This window comes from Schistocerca cancellata, chromosome 5 (assembly GCF_023864275.1).
Source record: "Schistocerca cancellata isolate TAMUIC-IGC-003103 chromosome 5, iqSchCanc2.1, whole genome shotgun sequence".
Lineage (NCBI taxonomy): Eukaryota > Metazoa > Arthropoda > Insecta > Orthoptera > Acrididae > Schistocerca > Schistocerca cancellata.
In genome coordinates, this window is record NC_064630.1 from 397,738,287 (window position 1) to 397,757,841 (window position 19,555).

The 19,555-nt window shown below is 38.6% G+C and overlaps 1 protein-coding gene across 1 annotated transcript in view; it reads right to left on the reverse strand.

The window, feature by feature from the left end:
- The window catches only part of LOC126187481 (helicase SKI2W), a 166,213-nt gene that overhangs the window by 143,708 nt on the left and 2,950 nt on the right, over positions 1 to 19,555 (reverse strand). Inside the window, exons 3-5 of the mRNA XM_049928587.1 lie at positions 16,590 to 16,818; positions 9,816 to 10,114; positions 5,801 to 5,971 (exon numbers count right to left, since the gene is read on the reverse strand). Coding sequence (XP_049784544.1) covers positions 5,801 to 5,971; positions 9,816 to 10,114; positions 16,590 to 16,818 — 699 coding nt within the window. The remainder of the gene's footprint in view (positions 1 to 5,800; positions 5,972 to 9,815; positions 10,115 to 16,589; positions 16,819 to 19,555) is intronic.

Here is a 19,555-nt window from a genome sequence, read left to right on the forward strand (position 1 = left end):
GTAAACACTTGGTAGATCTGTATAACCTGGGATATGATACTTGATCCTCATTCAGCTTTAACACCTTTTATTTCAATTTCTTTCATGTGATCCCTTTTAAATTAACATATGACCTTCCTGTAAGTTGGCTTCTACATCTGACGGATCTATAAAAACCAGTCTTTTATCTTCTCCAAGTTTCACCCAGCAATAAATCAATTTTATTTAGTTTGATAATACAATACATTTTCAAAATGAAAGACACACAGTGAAGCACCTAACACCTACTAAACCATCTTTTAAGGTACAAAACATTGTAACAAACAAACTGATTGAAATCTGCATGTGCCACTTTGGGATAGTGCTGTGAGACATCTAACGATGCAAATGTAGTGTTGCATAAAAGAATGCATTGTCACTTCCTTTTAAAAAATTCAAAGCTTTGCCATCAGCAGGCAATATGGTGCTCACACTTTTTCGACATTTGAGGCCCACTACTCATCAAATTCCCTGAGTGTGGAAAAACCATTACCAGTGACATGTACTGTAAAACACTCCACAGCTTATGCAAGTCCATCAAGAGCAAATGCTCTGGGCTGCTCATGGAGGAAGTGATTCTGCTCTACAATAACCCAAGTCCATATGACTCTTTGGTCACATAAAATCTAACAGCCAAGTTCAAGTGGGAGCACTTTCAGCATACACCCAACAGCCCAGACATGTTGGTCTGCAACTTCCATGTGTCTGGTCTGCTAAAAAAAAATCTCACAGAGAAGTGCTTTAACTGGGATGATTAACTGAAGGGCACAGTGGAGGATTGGCTCCTGCAGAGCCACAGGAATTCTGGGAAAAGGGAATCCTTTGGCTTGTGAAAGAATGGGATAGTCGTACTGAGACTTCTGGTGATTACTTTTGAATATAGAGTTTAATTATACCCACAGTGTGGTTTTGTGCCTTTTCATGTGAACACCCTTCACATACGCAAAACAGAGTGCAAAATGCTCTTTTGAAACTCATATGAAACCTGCTGCAGTAAGCTCTCAGCACTTCTCATCTTTTTACACCTGCAGCACCACAAGGAGTGAGGAAAGCTGCAAATCATACCAGGACAGCTAGTTTGGTTGAGCTAACAGCTAACCAATCTGTTTCAGCCTACATAAAACCTACCAGCTGCCAGCCCTTACATACCAAAATGTCTCCGCCATACTGTGTATGTATTTAAGGATGGAGCATCTGTAGGGATAAGCAGTCCTTTACCCAGTACACTGGAAACCTTCCTGAAGAATTAACAGACAGGCACTACCACACAAACCAAATCCACAAACAGATCCCCACACTATATACACATATGCTTCTCATACATCAACCACATTCACTAAACATCTGCCAAGCAGCACTTCCCTTATTACCCAATACCACTTCAGTCTGGAACAACTTAACCATATCCTCTACCCTTCATTATACCCTGAAAGGAGAAATCTCCACCCACCATTTATCAAAGTGGAACTCCAGTGCCCGCCCAATATCTGCAATTTCCTGTTCCACACTTATGTCACATTCATTTCCAACATCTTGCTATGCCTGTCATTTGTGCCTGATAGATCAAGGTATCAGATTCCTGACCTAGGAATATTTTAACCTATCAGAGGTAGGGTCACCTGTGAGAGTACATACATCATAATGGTGTGAGCCAAGACAGGGGCTCATTGCTGAAATCTTATTACTTGCTGTAATCAGTTGGCACAGCAGTACGTCACAACAGCTGCCTAGGAGCTGCAGCTTGACTGTCTGGTCAATGACCAACAAAGTTACTGCAACCTGGGACACTTCGATGGTGTTGCGAAAAGTGGCAAATGTTACACCTATGTTGAGTATCCGACAACAAGCCCACCCTGGTGCATATAAATACTGGCCACGAAGACAGGCTGGACATTGAATCAGCGAGTCATGAAGTTGGCGTCCACTGAAGTGTGGGTTTCAGCTGTGTGACTGCTATTGCATATCAGTCACACTGACAGCAGCAGCAGCAGCATCAATCACTCAATTGTTGTGTTTGTAAGTTACAGGTACTCAACAACAGGGTTATCAGTGCTCATGCAAAAATTAAGAGAAATGTGTATGGTTAAAATGTAGAAGATGCGATAAAAGAAATAAAAAGCAATATGAGATAAAATTACAATCAGTCTCCCCTCACCTTACCCGTGATCAACAGCACAATCACACTAGATCACATCGTGTTAGATCACATTTAAATGGTCAGATGTTCTAAAATGTTAATTAAAACACAAGACAGGAGGAAAACTAAAATAGCTTCACAGGAATAAAGAGGGTTGTGCCCTATGCGCAGCTGGCTGAGGAGGACTTCAGTCTGTCAGCATGGATGGAAGGAGATAGCCATGGTTGAGCTGAGGACTTTGCCAGATGCAGTTTATTGTCCATTGTTTCCTGCCACTCTTCTTTTCACTGATGCACACTCTGTACCTCAACAACAGGGTGATAGCATGGCACATGGAATGACAAGCCACCTTGGCTGCAACATTCGCCATTTTGTTCCCCCATACTCATGTGCCCTGGCATCCAGCAGAATGAAACCTCTTTCCCAGCCTTTGTAAATGGAAAAGGATCTTCTGGGTATCCTGAACTATTACATCTGCTAGAAATATCATATTACAAAACATGTGCACGAGGGCAACCTCTCCAGCACCGCTCTATAGCAAAAATTACACTGGGCCTCTGCAGTAACCAGTATGGCAATCAGTTAATACCCTGGATTTGGGCCTGTACTTGCCCAACGTAAAGTGACTGCAACTCAAACTTCACGTAGATCCCAAATAGCCTCGTTACTCATGGGTGACTGGAGAGAAGGTATACTGTAGCTAGACAAACAACAATATGGTATGCTGGTGAATTTGGAGCAACGAGGATCTTATATGCTTTACACATCATAAGGTGTTGCTGCCAGATGGTGAGTGGCAGTTCCCCATCCTCAGCACAGATACTGGGTATGGAAATGATTCTGTAAATGCCCATGACCAACCTGATCCCCTCATGGAGCGTAGTGTCAGTGACCTCCATGTAAGAATGTCTCACTGACCCATATACTGTGCACCCTTAGTCTAACCGCAATCTCACATTTTAGAGCTACTGACACCCTTCTGCTACGGAGCTGTACCCACCATCGCAAGGATGACCTGACTGGGGAAAGGTTCACTACCTACTGCTCTGCTCCCCAGCCCTTGCAGATTTGACTCAAAAGAATGGAACAAATATCTTCCCTGAATGACAAATGGTTCAAATGGCTCTAAGCACTATGGGACTTAACATCTGAGGTCATCAGTCCCCTAGACTTAGACCTACTTAAACCTAACTAATCTAAGGACATCACACACATCCATGCCTGAGGCAGGATTCGAACCTGCATCCGTAGCAGCAGCGTGGTTCTGGATTGAAGTGCCTAGAACTGCTCAGCCACAGCGGCCAGCCCTGAATGACAGCCATGCCAGTAGTTAACTTGGTCATGATGGAGTACAGTAAGAAAAACAGTCCACCCACTATTATAAAAGCGTTTTTATCAATTTTTTATTGGATACTGTGAGCACATGGTGTTTTTCGCCAATGGATATAAGCATGAAGATAATGTCAGTAGCCCTGCTATATTTCCTCACTGAATCAGAAAAACCCATTATCAAGGCACTTCTCAGTGTAGAACACAGAGCTCTGGAAGATCAATAAGATACTAAAGCAAATGAGATTTCTGATTGGGGAAATTTCTTGTCTGCTCAGACTCTCTTAGTGCTTTGCAAGTCATTCAGCAAATGTATCCAGCAGATAAGATAGTTCAGATGGTCCAAGACACTATCCTATTTCCTACAAAGGCAGAAAAATTAGGAGGAATTCTGCTGGACGAATCTGGATACACTGGGATCTAGGGAAATGAGTTAGCTAACTGAGCAGTGACAGCAAGCTGCCAGGAAAACACAAGACTTCACTGTAATATCCACACAGAGGCTGTAGAGTCATGGGTAACAAAGAAATGTAGTAGGAGAGGTAGTGCCAGGAAATGAGAAACAACAAGCTGCAGTCAAGCTACCATTATGATGATCATTCACTTCCTTCCAATCTCAAAGGTGGCATGAAGTGATCTTCACTCACCATTGTGTCAGACATAGCCCAATGACATACGCTTACTCTTGCTGCATGATGATCCACTGAAATGCAGTGATCATGGAATAACACTGACAGTCATCACATCTTAACATCTGGTGGAGAAAAATATTGAAATTTTGTGTGGTGCCAGAGTCCCTACAATACTTTATTGGACAGAGATTTTAATGTATTTCTGGATTGCTGATTCATCCTACTAACTGCAGTATCAACTGGCAATATTTCTACAATAAAATGTTTTAGCAATACTTTGTGCAATATTTTAATGATTGTGTTTTACATGTTTAATCTTTGTCTTTGATTTTAACTGTAGTGACTGCTATACTGAGAACAGGAACTGCTGAGCTCACTGTTTAGTGCCCAAAATTTATAGCAGTCAATACATATCCTTCCGACCCTTTCATGTACTTCAATGACCTCACTAATATCTGCAACAGAACTCCGTGATAAAAGGGCTGTAATTCCAATGCAAATCACTTTCCACCTCAAAAGAACTGTCCTTATAAGGCTGACAGAGTGATGCCTGCATAGTATTAATTATCTAGTTCACCATTTTGTGAATACGGATGGTAGAGAGTGGTAACAAGTTCATAAACTGGAAAGAGTCACACAAAATTGGCAGAAAAATGAAGAGTGAAATTGTGCTACAGGGCACAGAAGTCGCAAATGCATTTATCCTTGGCATGTAATGCCCAAGATCATTTTTTAATTAAGACTATTTGAAGTACACAGCTAAGATTCAAAATGACAGTTATTGAACTATAAGAAAAAAATGTAAATTACTTACAAACAACAGTGTGCACACACTTCACTCAATATGTAAACATCACTACAGATATTCAGATTTAGGTTATGACATGTTTGATATAGCTGCCATCATTGGCGATGATGTAGTACAGACAAATAACGAAATTCTGCATGACCGCTGAAGTGTCAAAACACTGATGCTGTCAATGACCTCCAGAGTGGTTATTTTCAGCTCAGCAATGGTTTTGCTGATATTGATTTACACCTCGTTTTTAATACAGCCCCACAAAAAGGAGTCGCATGTTTTCAGATCCGGAGAATATGGTGGCCAATCGAGGCTCATGCCAGTGGCCTCTGGGTATCCCAGAGCCAGAATGTGACCCCCGAAGTGCTCCTCCAGGACATCACTCTCCTGCTTCAATGGGGTCGAGTTGCGTCTTGCATGAACCACATCTTGTCGAAATCAGGATCACTTTGGATAATGGGGATGAAATCATCTTCCAAAACCTTCATGTACCTTTCGGTAGTCACCATGGCATCAAGGAAGATTGCACCAATTATTCTATGAGTAGAAACTGCACAACACACTGCCATCTATTGAGGGTGAAGAGACTTCTCAATTGCGAAATGCAGATTCTCAATCCCCCAAATGTGCTAATTTTACTTACTGACAAACCCATCCTAATGAAAGATAGCTTCATTGCTAAACCAAACCATACTGTGCATACTAATTCCCATCATGCCCTGCAGCCAACTGTGCAGTTTGAATGTCCTAACAAAAACCGTTCAGAAGTTATGATAATTTTATTTTGTAGAGTTTATTAATTGTCACCTTGTACAAATGCTACTTAAGAAGATGCAAAGTCAGAAAGTAAAAACAATTAATGTTGAGCAAAATAAAGAACAGTACCTGCTTTTGGAAGTTGTCAAGCTCAAAGGGGAATTTATGTGCCATATCTGGAATTTTCTGGTGGAAATCTGAAACAGGCACCGTGACGTCCACAGCTTCAGCCCACTTTGTTTTTGTTGGCTGTTTAATAGGTGCTGTTTCTGTAATTTTCAGTACTGGGATGTTATCCTTCTATAAAATAAAATGGCAAAGTTCATGTAGGTATTTTTTAGTAAAGTGTATTTTTATAAATATATTTCTTACAAAATTTACAATAGTATATAAAAAATCCTTTACTCAATACTTGAAATAATATGCAATTCATATTAGTTCTACAATTAGTATGTCCAAGCAACTATTAAGAATTTTAGTGGCAACAGTCATTATGGTATTGACAATAATGATGAAACTGGCTTATAGAAACAACAGTTGAATCACGAGTGCCTTAATATTCTGACACATACACTATTAGGCACTACGATTAGCAAAATAATTGTGCATAAGAGCAATTGCTTGTGATATCTACAGCTTAAAGCTACAGAAAATGAGGATCAAGTTAAGTGAAATAATCATTAATTACTTAATGAAACTAATGAAGTACAATTTGATTTTGTGACTGTTTAAGTGGGGAAATAACAATATTAGAGAAGGAAAGTTGCTACTCACCATATAGCGGATATGCTGAGTCACGATAGGCACAACAAAAAGATTCACACAATTATAGCTTTTGGCCATTTTTTGTTGTGCCTATCACGACTCAGCATCTCCGCTACATGGTGAGTAGCAACTTTTCTTCTCTAATATTGTTACATTCCATCCTGGATTTTCCATTGTTTGATTTAAGTGGGAAATACATGATTAGCATTAAACAGCAATGTGTGATTGTGAACAGACACACAAACACTGTTCGAAGCATTTAATGACAATAACACAAAAAAGATGTGAAAATATATGAAGTTATACAATATAACAAAAATGGAAAATTCTAGATGGAATAATAAATATATCAGGAATATCCACTGACATTACGAAGTATTGATCAAAACATATGGATCATATTCTATTTCTTGCAACCAACGAGGAAAATGGTGAAACTCATATAAACAGCTGGGGAATTACAACCTGACAACTTACTGTATGAGTAAAATACCTACATAAAAAAATAATAGTACTAATTTGACGAGTGAAAATCTGTACCAGGTTCAGAACTCATTTCTGAATTTCCTACTTTTTGTGAGTAGCCACCTCAATACTACACTATCTCTCAACATGTTTCCTGGCCAAAAAAAAATACCCCCAAGGAACTTGATGTTTGTTCCTACATTTCAGTTATAATTTCGAAGTGCATTTCAATGTTATTACTGAGATAAATAATACTTTTAGTATATTTAGTGAGGCATGAAATGTATATCGAAAAGATAGACTATATGATGTAGGAAGGGCAGTGTTCACTGCTGTCAACAAAAACATAGTGCATATCGCGGTCAAAACTGAGTCTGATTGCTGAATTATCTGGACACACGTAGCAGGCCTAGGTGAACTCATGTCAGTTTTGAAAGTTTTTACCAGCCATTTCATTCCACCATAACTGCTGTAGAATCATTCAGAGAAAGTCCGTGTTCGGTAGTGCAGAGCTGCCCAGATAAGAAATCTTAGTTGAAGGTGACTTTAATCTAACGAGTATAGACTGGGGACACCTGTGGATTCATTGCAAGCGGTATGGACAGTCTTGCGAAGTACTTTGAAAAGCGTTTTCCGAAAATGCCCTGAACAACTAATTGGACAACCCACATGCAACAGAAATAGTTTGGACCTTGCAACTACAAACAAGACTAAACTTATCTATGGTGTTAGTAGAGACAGGGATTAGTGATCATGATGTCATTATAGTGATGATGGTTACTAAAGTTAACAAGTCCATCAAGAAATCTAGGAGAGTATTTATGCTAGAAGAAGTAGATAAGTAGTTATTCGCACCCCACTTACACAATGAATGAACATCATTTAATTCCAATATGATGGACACACAGAAATTATGGGCAAAGTTTACACTGAGGGCATATTGCGTTCTGGAGATGAATGCACCACATAAGAGGATTATGGACCGAAAAGACCCACTGTGATTTAATAATAAAATTCAGAAAATGGTGAAGAAACAGAGATTGTTGCACTCTCAGTTCAAAAAGTAATGCACAAGTATCAATACTTAAAAGTTAGTACTAATTTGGGCATCCTTAAGAAGAACGAAGCGCACAACTACTTCCACCACCATACATTAGCAACAGATTTTGCCAAGAATGTGAGAAAATTCTGGTCTTACATAAGATCACAAAGCAAGTCGAATAAAACAGTCACTCATTGATCAATCTGAGGTGGCAATAGAAGAAACCAAAAGGAAAGTTAAAGTTTTAAATTTCACGTTTAAGAAATTACTCATACGAGAGGCTCACAAAAACAAACCATCATTTGACTGTCCCACAGGCTTCTGTATGGAGAAAATAGAAATAGGTACCCCGGGCACCAAGAAGCAATACAAATAGTTAAAAACAAAGTCACCAGGTTTAAATGGAAACCCAGTTTGATTTTACAGAGAGTACTCTGTGGCATTGGCCCTTTACTTAGCTTGCATTTATCACGAGTCTCTTGCCCAGAGCAAACTCCCAAGTGACTGGAAAAAAGTGCGGGTGACTTCTGTATATAAGAAAGGTATAAGAATGGACCTGCATAATTACAGACCAATATCCTTAACATCAGTTTGTTGTAGAATTATTGAATATGTTCTGAGTTCAATGTAATAAATTTCCTCAACACAGAAAATCTCCCGTCCACAAATCAATGTGCATTTAGAAACCATCACCTGCATGCAACTCAGCTTGCCCTTTTCTCATGAAATCCTATGAGCCAGGGATGAGAGCAACAGTTTGAGTCCATTTTCCTAGAGTTCCAGAAAGCGTTTGACACTGTGCCCCATAGAAGACTGTTGACAAAGGATCAAGCATATGGACTAGTTTCCCAGATATGTGAGTGGCTTGAAGACTTCTTAAGTAATAGAATCCAGTATGTTGTTCTCAATCGCAAGTGTTCATCAGAAACAAGGGAATCATCAGGAGTGCTCCATGGGTGTGTGATGAGACTGTTCTTATTCTTTATTTAAATAAATGATCCGAAGGACAGGATGAGTAGCATTTTATGGTTGTTTGCTGATGATTCTGTGGTATACAGAATGTATCATTACTGAGTAGGATGACTTACAATTTCTACTTGGTGTGATGAATGGTAGCTTTTCTCAGTGTGGAAAAGTGTAACTGTATCTGGATGAGTAGGAAAACACCAATCCTGTAATGTTCAAATGCTGCTTGACATAGCCATTGATTAAATATCCAGGTGTAACATTGTAAAGTGATATGAAATTGAAGGGTAATAGAGAAGATGAATGGTCAACATTGCTTTTTAAGAGAATTTTGGAAAGTGTAGTTCACTGATAGAGGAGATGGTATATAGAAGACTAACGGGACCAATTCTTGAGTATTCCTCACGGCAGGATTACAGGAAGACATAAAGGCAATTCAGATTGCTAGATTTCTTACTGGTACATCTGATCAGCATTCAAATATTATGAAGAGGCTTTGTGAACTCAAATGCGAATCCCTAGCAAGATGATGTTCTTTTTGTGAGGCACTGTTTAGGAAATTTAGAAGAACTGGCATTTGAGACCAATTGCAGTACGATTCTACTGCCGCCAATGTACATTTTGTATAACGAACATTAAGATAAGGTGACAGAAACTAGGGCTCTTATGGAGGCTTATAGACAGCCATTTTTCCCTCAATCTATCTGTGAGTGGAACACAAATGGAAATGACTAACAGTGGTATGTGATAGCCTCTGCACTGCACCGTATGGTTGCTTGAGGAGGGGGGCTGTAGATAAAGTAACAGTTCGTACATAAAATCTTTAATTTGATGTTTCATAGATATGTATACAAATATAACATTTATAGATTCCTGTAATCAGGAAAAACAATACAGTTATGTTACCTCAGGAATAACTTTCAGATCCTCTGCTTCTATTTTCAAACTTTGAATAACAACATTTTTGTCATCTTTCTCAACTTTTGTTTCAGATTCTGCCTCCTTCCACAGATCTACAAGGTGCTCCTCCTGTTGCAATATATTCATGAGATTGACTTCTGATTCTTCTGTCTCAACTTCCGCAATGGGTTTAGTTTCCTCCACTTTTGGCAATGCAGGAAAATCTTCTTTTCCAGTTCTTGGAGTAAAACCATCTGGCATGAAATCTATTCCATAATCCAAGCCTGGAGCCACTGTCAACAAATCTGAAAAAAAAAACCTTTTCCATAGTTACTATATAATTCCTGTTTATCAACAGCAGCAAAATATTATGCTTTTTCTTTTCAATAAGGTATCAAAGACCATTTTCTCTGCTGAGTCCACTAGTTAGTGTGAGCATCACATAATAAACCTGGCAGATATCTGTCAATTAGAGATAATGCATTTGAATGACTATGTGATTGGTCTCTCTCTTCACTCATTTTACTCTGTCTGATTCATTATGGTTAACTGATGTTAGGTTTGGTGTTAAATTAATAAATCTATTTTGACATGTGTTGACTTCCACTTTTTATTCACTAACCAGTACAATGAGCAGACAGAGATGCAATTGGAAAACCATTGTCACATATTATTGCACAATTGTTTATGGAAGGCTTCGAGGAACGTGCCTTAGAGTCGGTGGCTTTGAAACCTGTGTGTTTTTTTCAGATATGTAGATGATACTTATGTTGTTTGGCAGTGAGAACTTGAATGACTTTTTAGAACATCTGAATTCAATCCACCTGAATAGTCATTTCATGATGGAGGTGGAAAAGTATTGCTGCCTCATCTTCCTTGATGTGTTGGTCAAGAGGAACATTGATGGTACATTGAAACATGCTGTTTATAGGAAGCCTACTCACACTGACTTGTATCTACAGGCTGATAGCTGTCAGCACCCATCTCAATGTCAAGGGATACTTCGTATCTTGGTTCAAAGGGTCCATGTCATTTCAAACCCTGAGAGTCTGCCAGTTGAGTTAATTCATATTGAGTTCACCTTCCATCAGAATGGATATACTGAAATACAGATGAGACATGTTGTGCTAGTGACCGACTGTGCACCAGCTGAGCAATGGTAATGAGTTGGTAACAAGGTCTACAGCCTTTCTTCCTTGCGCAGGGAGCATCTCCAAAAATATTGGTCATATTTTGCAGAAATATGACGTGAAATGTATTTTCTGACCTCAATCTAAGATTAGGTCCTTTTAGGTCCCATTAAGGACAATCTCAGTTTGTGGTAGGTGGGTGTCTTATCGTATTCCTTGCAGTTGTGGCAAAGGCCCAGAGTTTGAGTCTCGGTGTGGCACACAGTTTTAATCTGCCAGGAAGTTTCATGTTTACAGTATTTGTGGACTGATGACTTCAGCAATGAAGTATATACTAATTTTAATGTCTTACTCTGAAACAAAACATGTGTTTTTTGATCTGGAGGTAAGACTGAAGTTACCAAAGGGTTTGCATTTACCTCCATAGCATTTTATCATCTTCATTATCAAAGGCCTTAATAAATTCAATGACACCACATGGTTTTTCCTGTTTTCCTCTATGGAAACTTAGTTACTGTAGTGAAGTTATTTGTCAAGTACTAGCTGATCTGGCTAGGGCACACGATAGCATGAACGTTGCTGCCATTCATGTGTAATAAATAAAAGATGCAGTAAATACACTGATACACACACTATTATATAATGGAAAAAGAACTACTAAATACACAAATAAAACAAACTACCTTGTAAACAAATAAATACAACAAAAATATTGTAAAAATCTGAAATTTGTATCATATTCTTCAAAATTCCATTACAGAGACAAGATGATACATAAAATTTTAAAATCTCTCTCTTCATTGGTTAAAATAGAGATCAAGTCTCACTTGGCCAAAAATTGCTCATTTATCATGGTATTACTCTGCCACATGAGCTGGCAATGTGCTCAGGGCAGTGACCTATTCTTCTTTGTCAAATCACTAATTTTCATCTGGGTGACTCATTCTCCGACAGAGATGACTTTTCTCGTTAACAGCTATGCAATAACTTCCAAGAGGATGATGTATAGTAAATCATTCTTTTCACAGCCATAATGTTAGCCATCTAGTCTCCATTGATCTCCATGCAACCTGAAAATCCTTTCCTTGCTATTACAGTATACAACAGGTGCTTTGGGTGATCTGCGCCATTCTGTCTGCAAGATATTTCTTTGTGAATGGTTTGAAGACACATCAGAGAATTGTAACAGATGAGAAAAGTTTTGCACTTATCAAATTTCACGAGCACCAGTGTACGATATCTAGATACCACATCTTAAAAACATTGCTAGTGGAAACTGCTGAGTGATAGATAATGTCCCATTTTCACAGACCCATCAATGGAATTATCTGCAAAGTTTCAGTGCTCATCTGAGATTACATAAAAATGTTGCTATGAAACCTACTGTGTTTGACCTCGTGATAGATTCATACACCACACCAGTTTGTCTACAGCACTGCATCTGACCAAGCAACACTTGGATGCCACTTCAGTTCATCCATAGCCCTGTCAGCCAGAGGGTGCAGTGGGTAAGTGCTACTCTGCACTTGCACATTGCTTATGACCACCACAGTGCTGTTGTCCACACCAGGGGCATGGTGTACCTCTGTTTTCTGGACTTTGACTTGGATCCTACAGTTTTGTGCTTCTATGTGTCTGAGTAGTTGGACACACAGTGTTTTGTGCCTTAGCAAGTTTAAGTAACTGATTTTATCTGTTTTTGTGTGTTTGATGCAATTACTTCAAAATAAAATCTGGTGTGTGTGTTTTTTTCTGTACTACATTACATTTTGAAATTTAGTAGGTTTCATTATCAGCCGAGAGGGATCAGTGGAAGGTATTTTTTAATGGGCTAAACTAGTCCTTGTATGCACGTCCAATTAACGGTTAAGAGCAGTTCCCTAGCCTTTGCATAACTACTTGGTACGATGCTTTTTCTTTCATTTATTCATTCAGGCTCCTGTCTCCCCTAAAGGGCAAACTCAGCTAATTTTGTAGTATGGCTAATTTCGCAGTACCATACATATCCTTTCACCGTGGAATTGTACGAACTGATTTTAAGTACAAACATTGCACCACACATTGTAGCACCTATCAGCAGTGTGTGGTCGAGAAACCAGCTACCGGAGCGTATTCTTGTGGCTGTGGTAGAATTTTTTCCAGTGTGGTTGAGAATATTTTCAGTGTAGCATGTGTTCAGTGACAAATTTCCGGTTTTTTTATCGATACTGCTGATATAATCTGAAGTGTAAGTATAAGACTTTTATTGATGGATTCTTCACTGTTCTCTGTTTAATTTAAGGTCCTGTTCACCATTCTGACACCAACAGTTTGCTCGTAATTCACTTTTGCTGGTACTGAAGTTCTTAATGAGTTTGGTGCTGCTGGCGGGCACATAAAGAAGTTTGAGGAGAACATAAATAAAATAAAAGAACATATTTTAAGTGTTGTTGTGCCAAATTAAAGTGCTTTTGTGATTTGAATGCAATACTGACATTCGTAAACGAAGGCTTAAGGTATTTATAAATTTAATTTGTTACAGATGTCTAAACCTAGAGGCAAATGTGGAAAACAGTACTGCAGGAAGGATTTGGAAGAAGCTGTACAGTGTTAAAGAATGGCTGGTCAGTTTATAGATCCAGTAAAGATTTTGGCATACCCAACAACACCCTAAAGGATAGACTAAGAGTTTGTGCCGATCCTGCGGACTGTGCTCTTGTGAAAAAGGGGTGTCTCTTCCTTTTTAACAAACTGGGTTTCAGATTGTTGGTAAATGATATGCGTTATTATGCTAACAAATTAGCATCAAAGAGACCTCACGGGGACCCATTTGGGGAAGAATGAGACAATGCAGGCTGGGACTAGTGGAGTTCACTTAAGAAATGATACGGCTTAAGTTTACATCAGCCAGAAAATCTATCATATCGCAGGGCCACAGCTTCGAATCGTTCTAATCTGAAAGATTTTTATGATGTTCTAAGTACTGTGTATGAGAAAACAGGGCTCAGGACAAAGCCAAATCTAATTTGGAATCTACATTAAATGGGATTTTCAATGGTGAACAAGCTGAGCAAAATGTGTCCACCAGCAGACAACAGCTGAATAATGGGAGACCACGACAATTGTGATTGCTGCCAATGCTATGGGACAAGCAGTGCCTTCTACGTTTATTTTCAAGGGGATTTGTGTCACCATAGCTTGAAGGAAAATGCTCCTCTACTGAGCCAGGTAGCAGTGTCATAAAATGGCTGGATAAATTCAGAAATTTTCTTGGAGTTCTTGAAGCATTCATTAACCACAATCCTCCCGCTCATCCTGTTCTGCTAATGACGGACTCACATTCTAGCCATCTCTCTCCAGAAGCTCTAAAATTCAGACAAGAAAATGGCACTGTTTTTGTTACCTTTCCATCACACACCACTCAGATCTTACAGCTGTGTGATATGTCTGTTTGCTCCTCTAAAAATGGCTTGGAAAAGGAATGTGAGAGACTCAATGAAAACCTGTTACAAGCCTACAAGGATGGATTTTTACCAATTATTCGAGAAGTCCATGGACAAAATTGTAACTCCAGCCACCATCAAGAGTGTTTTTAATAAAACTGTAATTTTTCCCATGAATAGAGACGCCATTCTAGGTGTCTGAATGTTTCCCACATTCATGAGACCTTCAATGTTGGACAAGTAGAGCTACCTGAAAGAAAAGTAGATGGATGCGTATCAGCGGAGCAAAAAGGAGCTGTTGTTAGTGTACCATCTGAGATGGAAGAGTCAATAGATCAAACTGAACATATTCAGGAGGAAATTAACATGCCTCTCCCAAAATCCATAAAATCATGGAGAAAGAGGAAACATATAGCTACTTCACACAGAGTTATTGCTGATGAAGGCATGTTGGTTGCAATAGGCCTAAAGACCCCTTAAGAAAGGGAAGCAGACAGAGAAAATTCCAAATCAAAGGGGAATGTGGCAGCAGAGAGGCAACAAGGAAAAGTGAGCACCTCAAAAGCTAGAATGGGAAAACAGCAAGCGTGTGCATCAGTAGTTGCTTCAACAAGATGCTGTATGCCTGCACAGAGAATATTAATAAGAAATATAGGAAAAGATGACAACATTTGTTTGTCATGTGGTGGGAATTACGAAAATGACAATGATTGCTAAAAGTGGATTTGTTATTTGAAGTGCGAGTGCTTGTTTCATCTGTCTTACCAAAGAATGAAGGCGTACCATGCTCAGTTCACATGCCGTCTGTGCACTGAGGCTGATTCTGATTAACTTGAATCACATTTCCGATTTTAAGAACTAACTTCAACTAAATTTCTGATTTTAAGATTTTGTATGACTGCAGTAATTAATTTTATTTATTTTATTATTCATTTTTATGATAAAGTATGTAATTAATTAATTATATTACCATTGATTACATTATTTATAATAATTTAGTAATAGTAAATACAGTAAATGTTACGTGTATTATGTATTTGATTACATTAAATCATGTTCCGATGACACAAAAGTATTTTTTTAGAGTCATAACTGCTACTGCGAAATTATCCAAGTAGTGTTGTGAAATTGCCTGAGTTCTTATTAATACAGTAAATTAGCGCTATTTTAAAAAAGCTTTTTTGTATCTGAAATTTAATTTTCAATATTTAACATTGATACCAACAAATTATACCACTTTTGCTTATCATTTAATACAAAAATTAAATATTACAGGCAAAAAACCTTAATACTGCATAATTAGCCGAGTTTGTCCTACAATGATCTCCAAATGGATGGAGTAGAAGGCATATAAAGGATGGATGGATAGAACCTACCACATCACATTCCAATACTAATAAGCCAAAATTAAAAAAAAGTTCTATAAAATATGTTAGTGTCTTCCACCAAACCACTTTAAGATGTTTAGACCTTTAAGAACTCATGGGTTTATGGAATTCAAGCCGATGTGAATATGAAGAAATTGTCTCTATATTCTACCATCTACACACTTCTCATAGTATTTGTACAACGCTGGAAGGAATGAAGTGGGTCTGTAATATGTAAACAAAACACAAGTTTTATCTACTCAATTAAATCTGTAGCTGAAACTATGGTCCAGATGAAATTTTAGTTCGTTTTTGCTTATTAATCAAGTAAAAAACAACAAATTTGATATGGACTGGATACTAAAACAAAAGAATAGTTCAGCATGAAACAAAAATTGTGGGAAGCAAGGACAGATGGGGACAGAATACCAGAAAAATAGGATTTTCATCATGTGGATTCCATTAGGAATCGTTGCGCTCAGTGACCATGAAATGGTTATAACCAGGGATGAACACAACAAACAATTGGGTATCAGCCTGTATTTTATTACAGATCTAGCTAGATTTCAGCAACAACAAAGTCGACATCAGTACTGAGGTTTGATTCAATTCCTATGTTTTTCTTTTAGCACTGACGATGGTATACTGGAGTTGAAATCTAGCTAGATCTTCAACAAAATACAGATTGATATATGACTGTAAGCTGTGTTCATCCCTGATTAGCTGTCACAGACAGATCTAGAAGGGAAAAAAAGGATCATGTGAAATTGTTCCACACACAATCAGCCACACAAAACACACAAAATTGTATCAGAAAGCTTAGTCTGAACAAGACGATATTTTACAATCATAAATAATTACCATCCTCAAAATTAATTTCTTCCTGTGTTCCATTGTCATGTTCTGAAACAGTTGAGAGATCTGGGAATCCTCCTGGCATGAAAGGGAAGTTACTTGAATCACCTTTCACCGATTCAGTTGGTGCTGGAGCACGTCGGAAAGACAGGGAATTCCTTGCACTTGATCCCATGTCTTCAACAGACACTTCCCTAAATTGAAGAAGACGTCCAGTTGTTGGATCTCTCTCCACCTGTAACAAAAACATAAAAGTAACACAAATAAAACTTGAAACAAATAATAACAATGTTAGATTTATAAACTTCCTGCAAATATAGAAAAAAGGAAAGATAAATGGTATAATGGTATGTAGTATAGTTTCTCAAAGGAATGAAAACTTGTGACTCATCAAGCTTTCCCAGGGATCAATATATGGTCAATATATGGTCCTCAGGAATGCCAGTGTATCAGGTTGTGTACCTCTCATGTGTTCCTTCTAGGCATCTACTCAGTATCATCAAGGTATGCCTGGCAATTACTGTATGCACACAACAGTTGTTACTTACCAGCAGCCACTACATGACAGTGTTGAGAACATGCCTTGGGAAAATATTGTGGGATGTAAACAATTTAATGTGGTGACAGACTTGAGTGATGTATGTTGAAAGAAAAAGTGTTTCAAACTCAGAAAGCAAAGTACACAAGAAACAGATTGGAAGTAACAATAGGCTGGCAACTCAGATTCAGATACTAGACTGCTATTAAAAGTAACTAACTTCTTCTTCCGAGATTAGGCTATCAGCCTGTTCTGACCTCAATTTTCCTGCCGGCTCTTCATGGGTCAACCAACATCTTGTCTTCAGGTAGGATGATATTTAAGAGCAAGCTTTGGAATTCTGTTGTCCTCCCTTCTAAAATGTGATTTTTCCCAATTTCTAGCATTTTGGGAAATTCTATCATTCAATGAGAATATACTTAATTGCTGGCTTACTATTTATTATATTTTTGTCTATTAGGCATTATCTTTCAATAATTTGTTTTATTCAACCAAATCTCGATTCAGTACACTAATATTGACAAGTCATAATTTTAGAAAATTTAAGTTCAGGTCTCTTCTCTCACATTACCCTTTCATGTTTGCAGAATTGTTTCACACATGTATTGAAATGGATGAATTTTTTTCTTCACTTCAATATCATTGTTAAAAGATAAATCACAACCCAGATAAGTGAAAGATGAAACTTGTTCCATTGGTTGATGTGTATTTTCCTTGTCACAACATAACTTTTGCTTTTGTCCTACATAACAAAATTATATCTTTTAGAAATGATATTTTGTGCACATCATGTTTTCTGAAGCTCATTTTCATCATCCTGTATGATGAACTGATTATCTGCAAAAAGCATAGTATTTATGTATTTAGTGTTATTTAAGTACACTCCAGGTGCACATATTCCTTACAGTTGCTAATTCTGTAACCTTGGTATACTCTTCGATTAATCAGAATTTCTTCTATTAACTTATGCCTGATGTAAACAATTTTTGTCTTTGCATGTGTTGTGTACAACTTCATATACAATGGTAAGGATAGGTGGGTTGCACAATGGTGCAGCAACTGTTGTTGTAGGAAAGCTGAACAGGCACTGAAATGCTTAGCGAACAAGATAACACAGTACAGAAGATTTACCTAACTTACATTTCCCATGTGTACAGAATGTCATTGCAACGAATGCAGCAAGAAACAGTGTCCAGCTTTCAATGTCAACAAGGAAGAGCCTCTCTGAACTAAAGCATGACCAATAGTGCTAGAGCTGCAATTGGCATCTGCATAGCATCACATAACAAAGAGACTCCAAGTGTGAATGGGCTATGTGGCCGCCGCCAGTTGTCCTATATTGCGGTGACAGAGGGTGCTAGTAGGTCCAGAGCCACAGGAGGCGCCACTGGGTTTGCCGGATTCTGCACAACCATTATCACCACTTGACAGAAACTTGCAATTCCATTGCCAACTGTGACACCTGTGGGGTGGTACTGATGTGTGAGATACCATGTCATACATATCTTGGATAACATGATTCAAGTGTTTAGGTTGCCCATTTTTTCATTATGTTTCAGAATTGCTATCTGCTATACCATTGGGCCTGGTGGCCTAGCAATGGGGCATGTGACTGGAAACCCAAAAGTTGCAAGATCAAAACCGAGTCGGACCACAGATTTTTTTACTCTGCCTCTCAATGACACATGGTTTGGATTCCAAGTTCAACTGTTGGTCACCTACCCCACTTGGATAACTGGATTTGTTAGGGACAAACAAGTTGCTGAACTGACGTCCAATTGAAAGACCTGCCTGGCCACATGAAATCACCTCCACCACCACCGTCACAACCACCACCACCACAACCATCAAAAGCTTTTATGGAATTAATTAAGGCAAAGTGGATTTTTACGTAAAATTCTCTTCTGTTCTTCGAGATCTGTTTGAAGCCAAATGAATTACAAAAAGGATAGATTGATACTTACCATGCTGATAAGACACTGATTTGAGAATAGGAACAACAAAAGACTGCTATACATTTGAGTTTTCACCCAAAAGGCCTTCTTCTGAGGTACAAAAGACACCCACACACTTAAGCAAGCACAACTCACATGCCTCTGGCTGCTGAAGCCAGACTGCGTACAGCAACTGGAGTTGATGGGAAAGCAGTCTGGGGTGGTGATGGCAAGAAGGAGGCTGGGGCAGGGAGATGGAGGGATAGCAGGTAGGGATGCGGGATGGAGAGCAGGGTACGGATGGGGAAAAGTGTAGCATTGCTTGTGAGAGTATGCACGGATGTGTTGATGATAGGGTAGGCCTACTGGGTGCAGTCAACAGGTTACGGGAGGAAGGGCAGTGGCAAAGAAGAGTCGAAGAGAAGGGGGAGAAAAGACTAGTTGGTGCATTGAAGGAGTAGAAGGCTGTATAGTATTGGAGTTGGAGCAGGGAAGGGGAT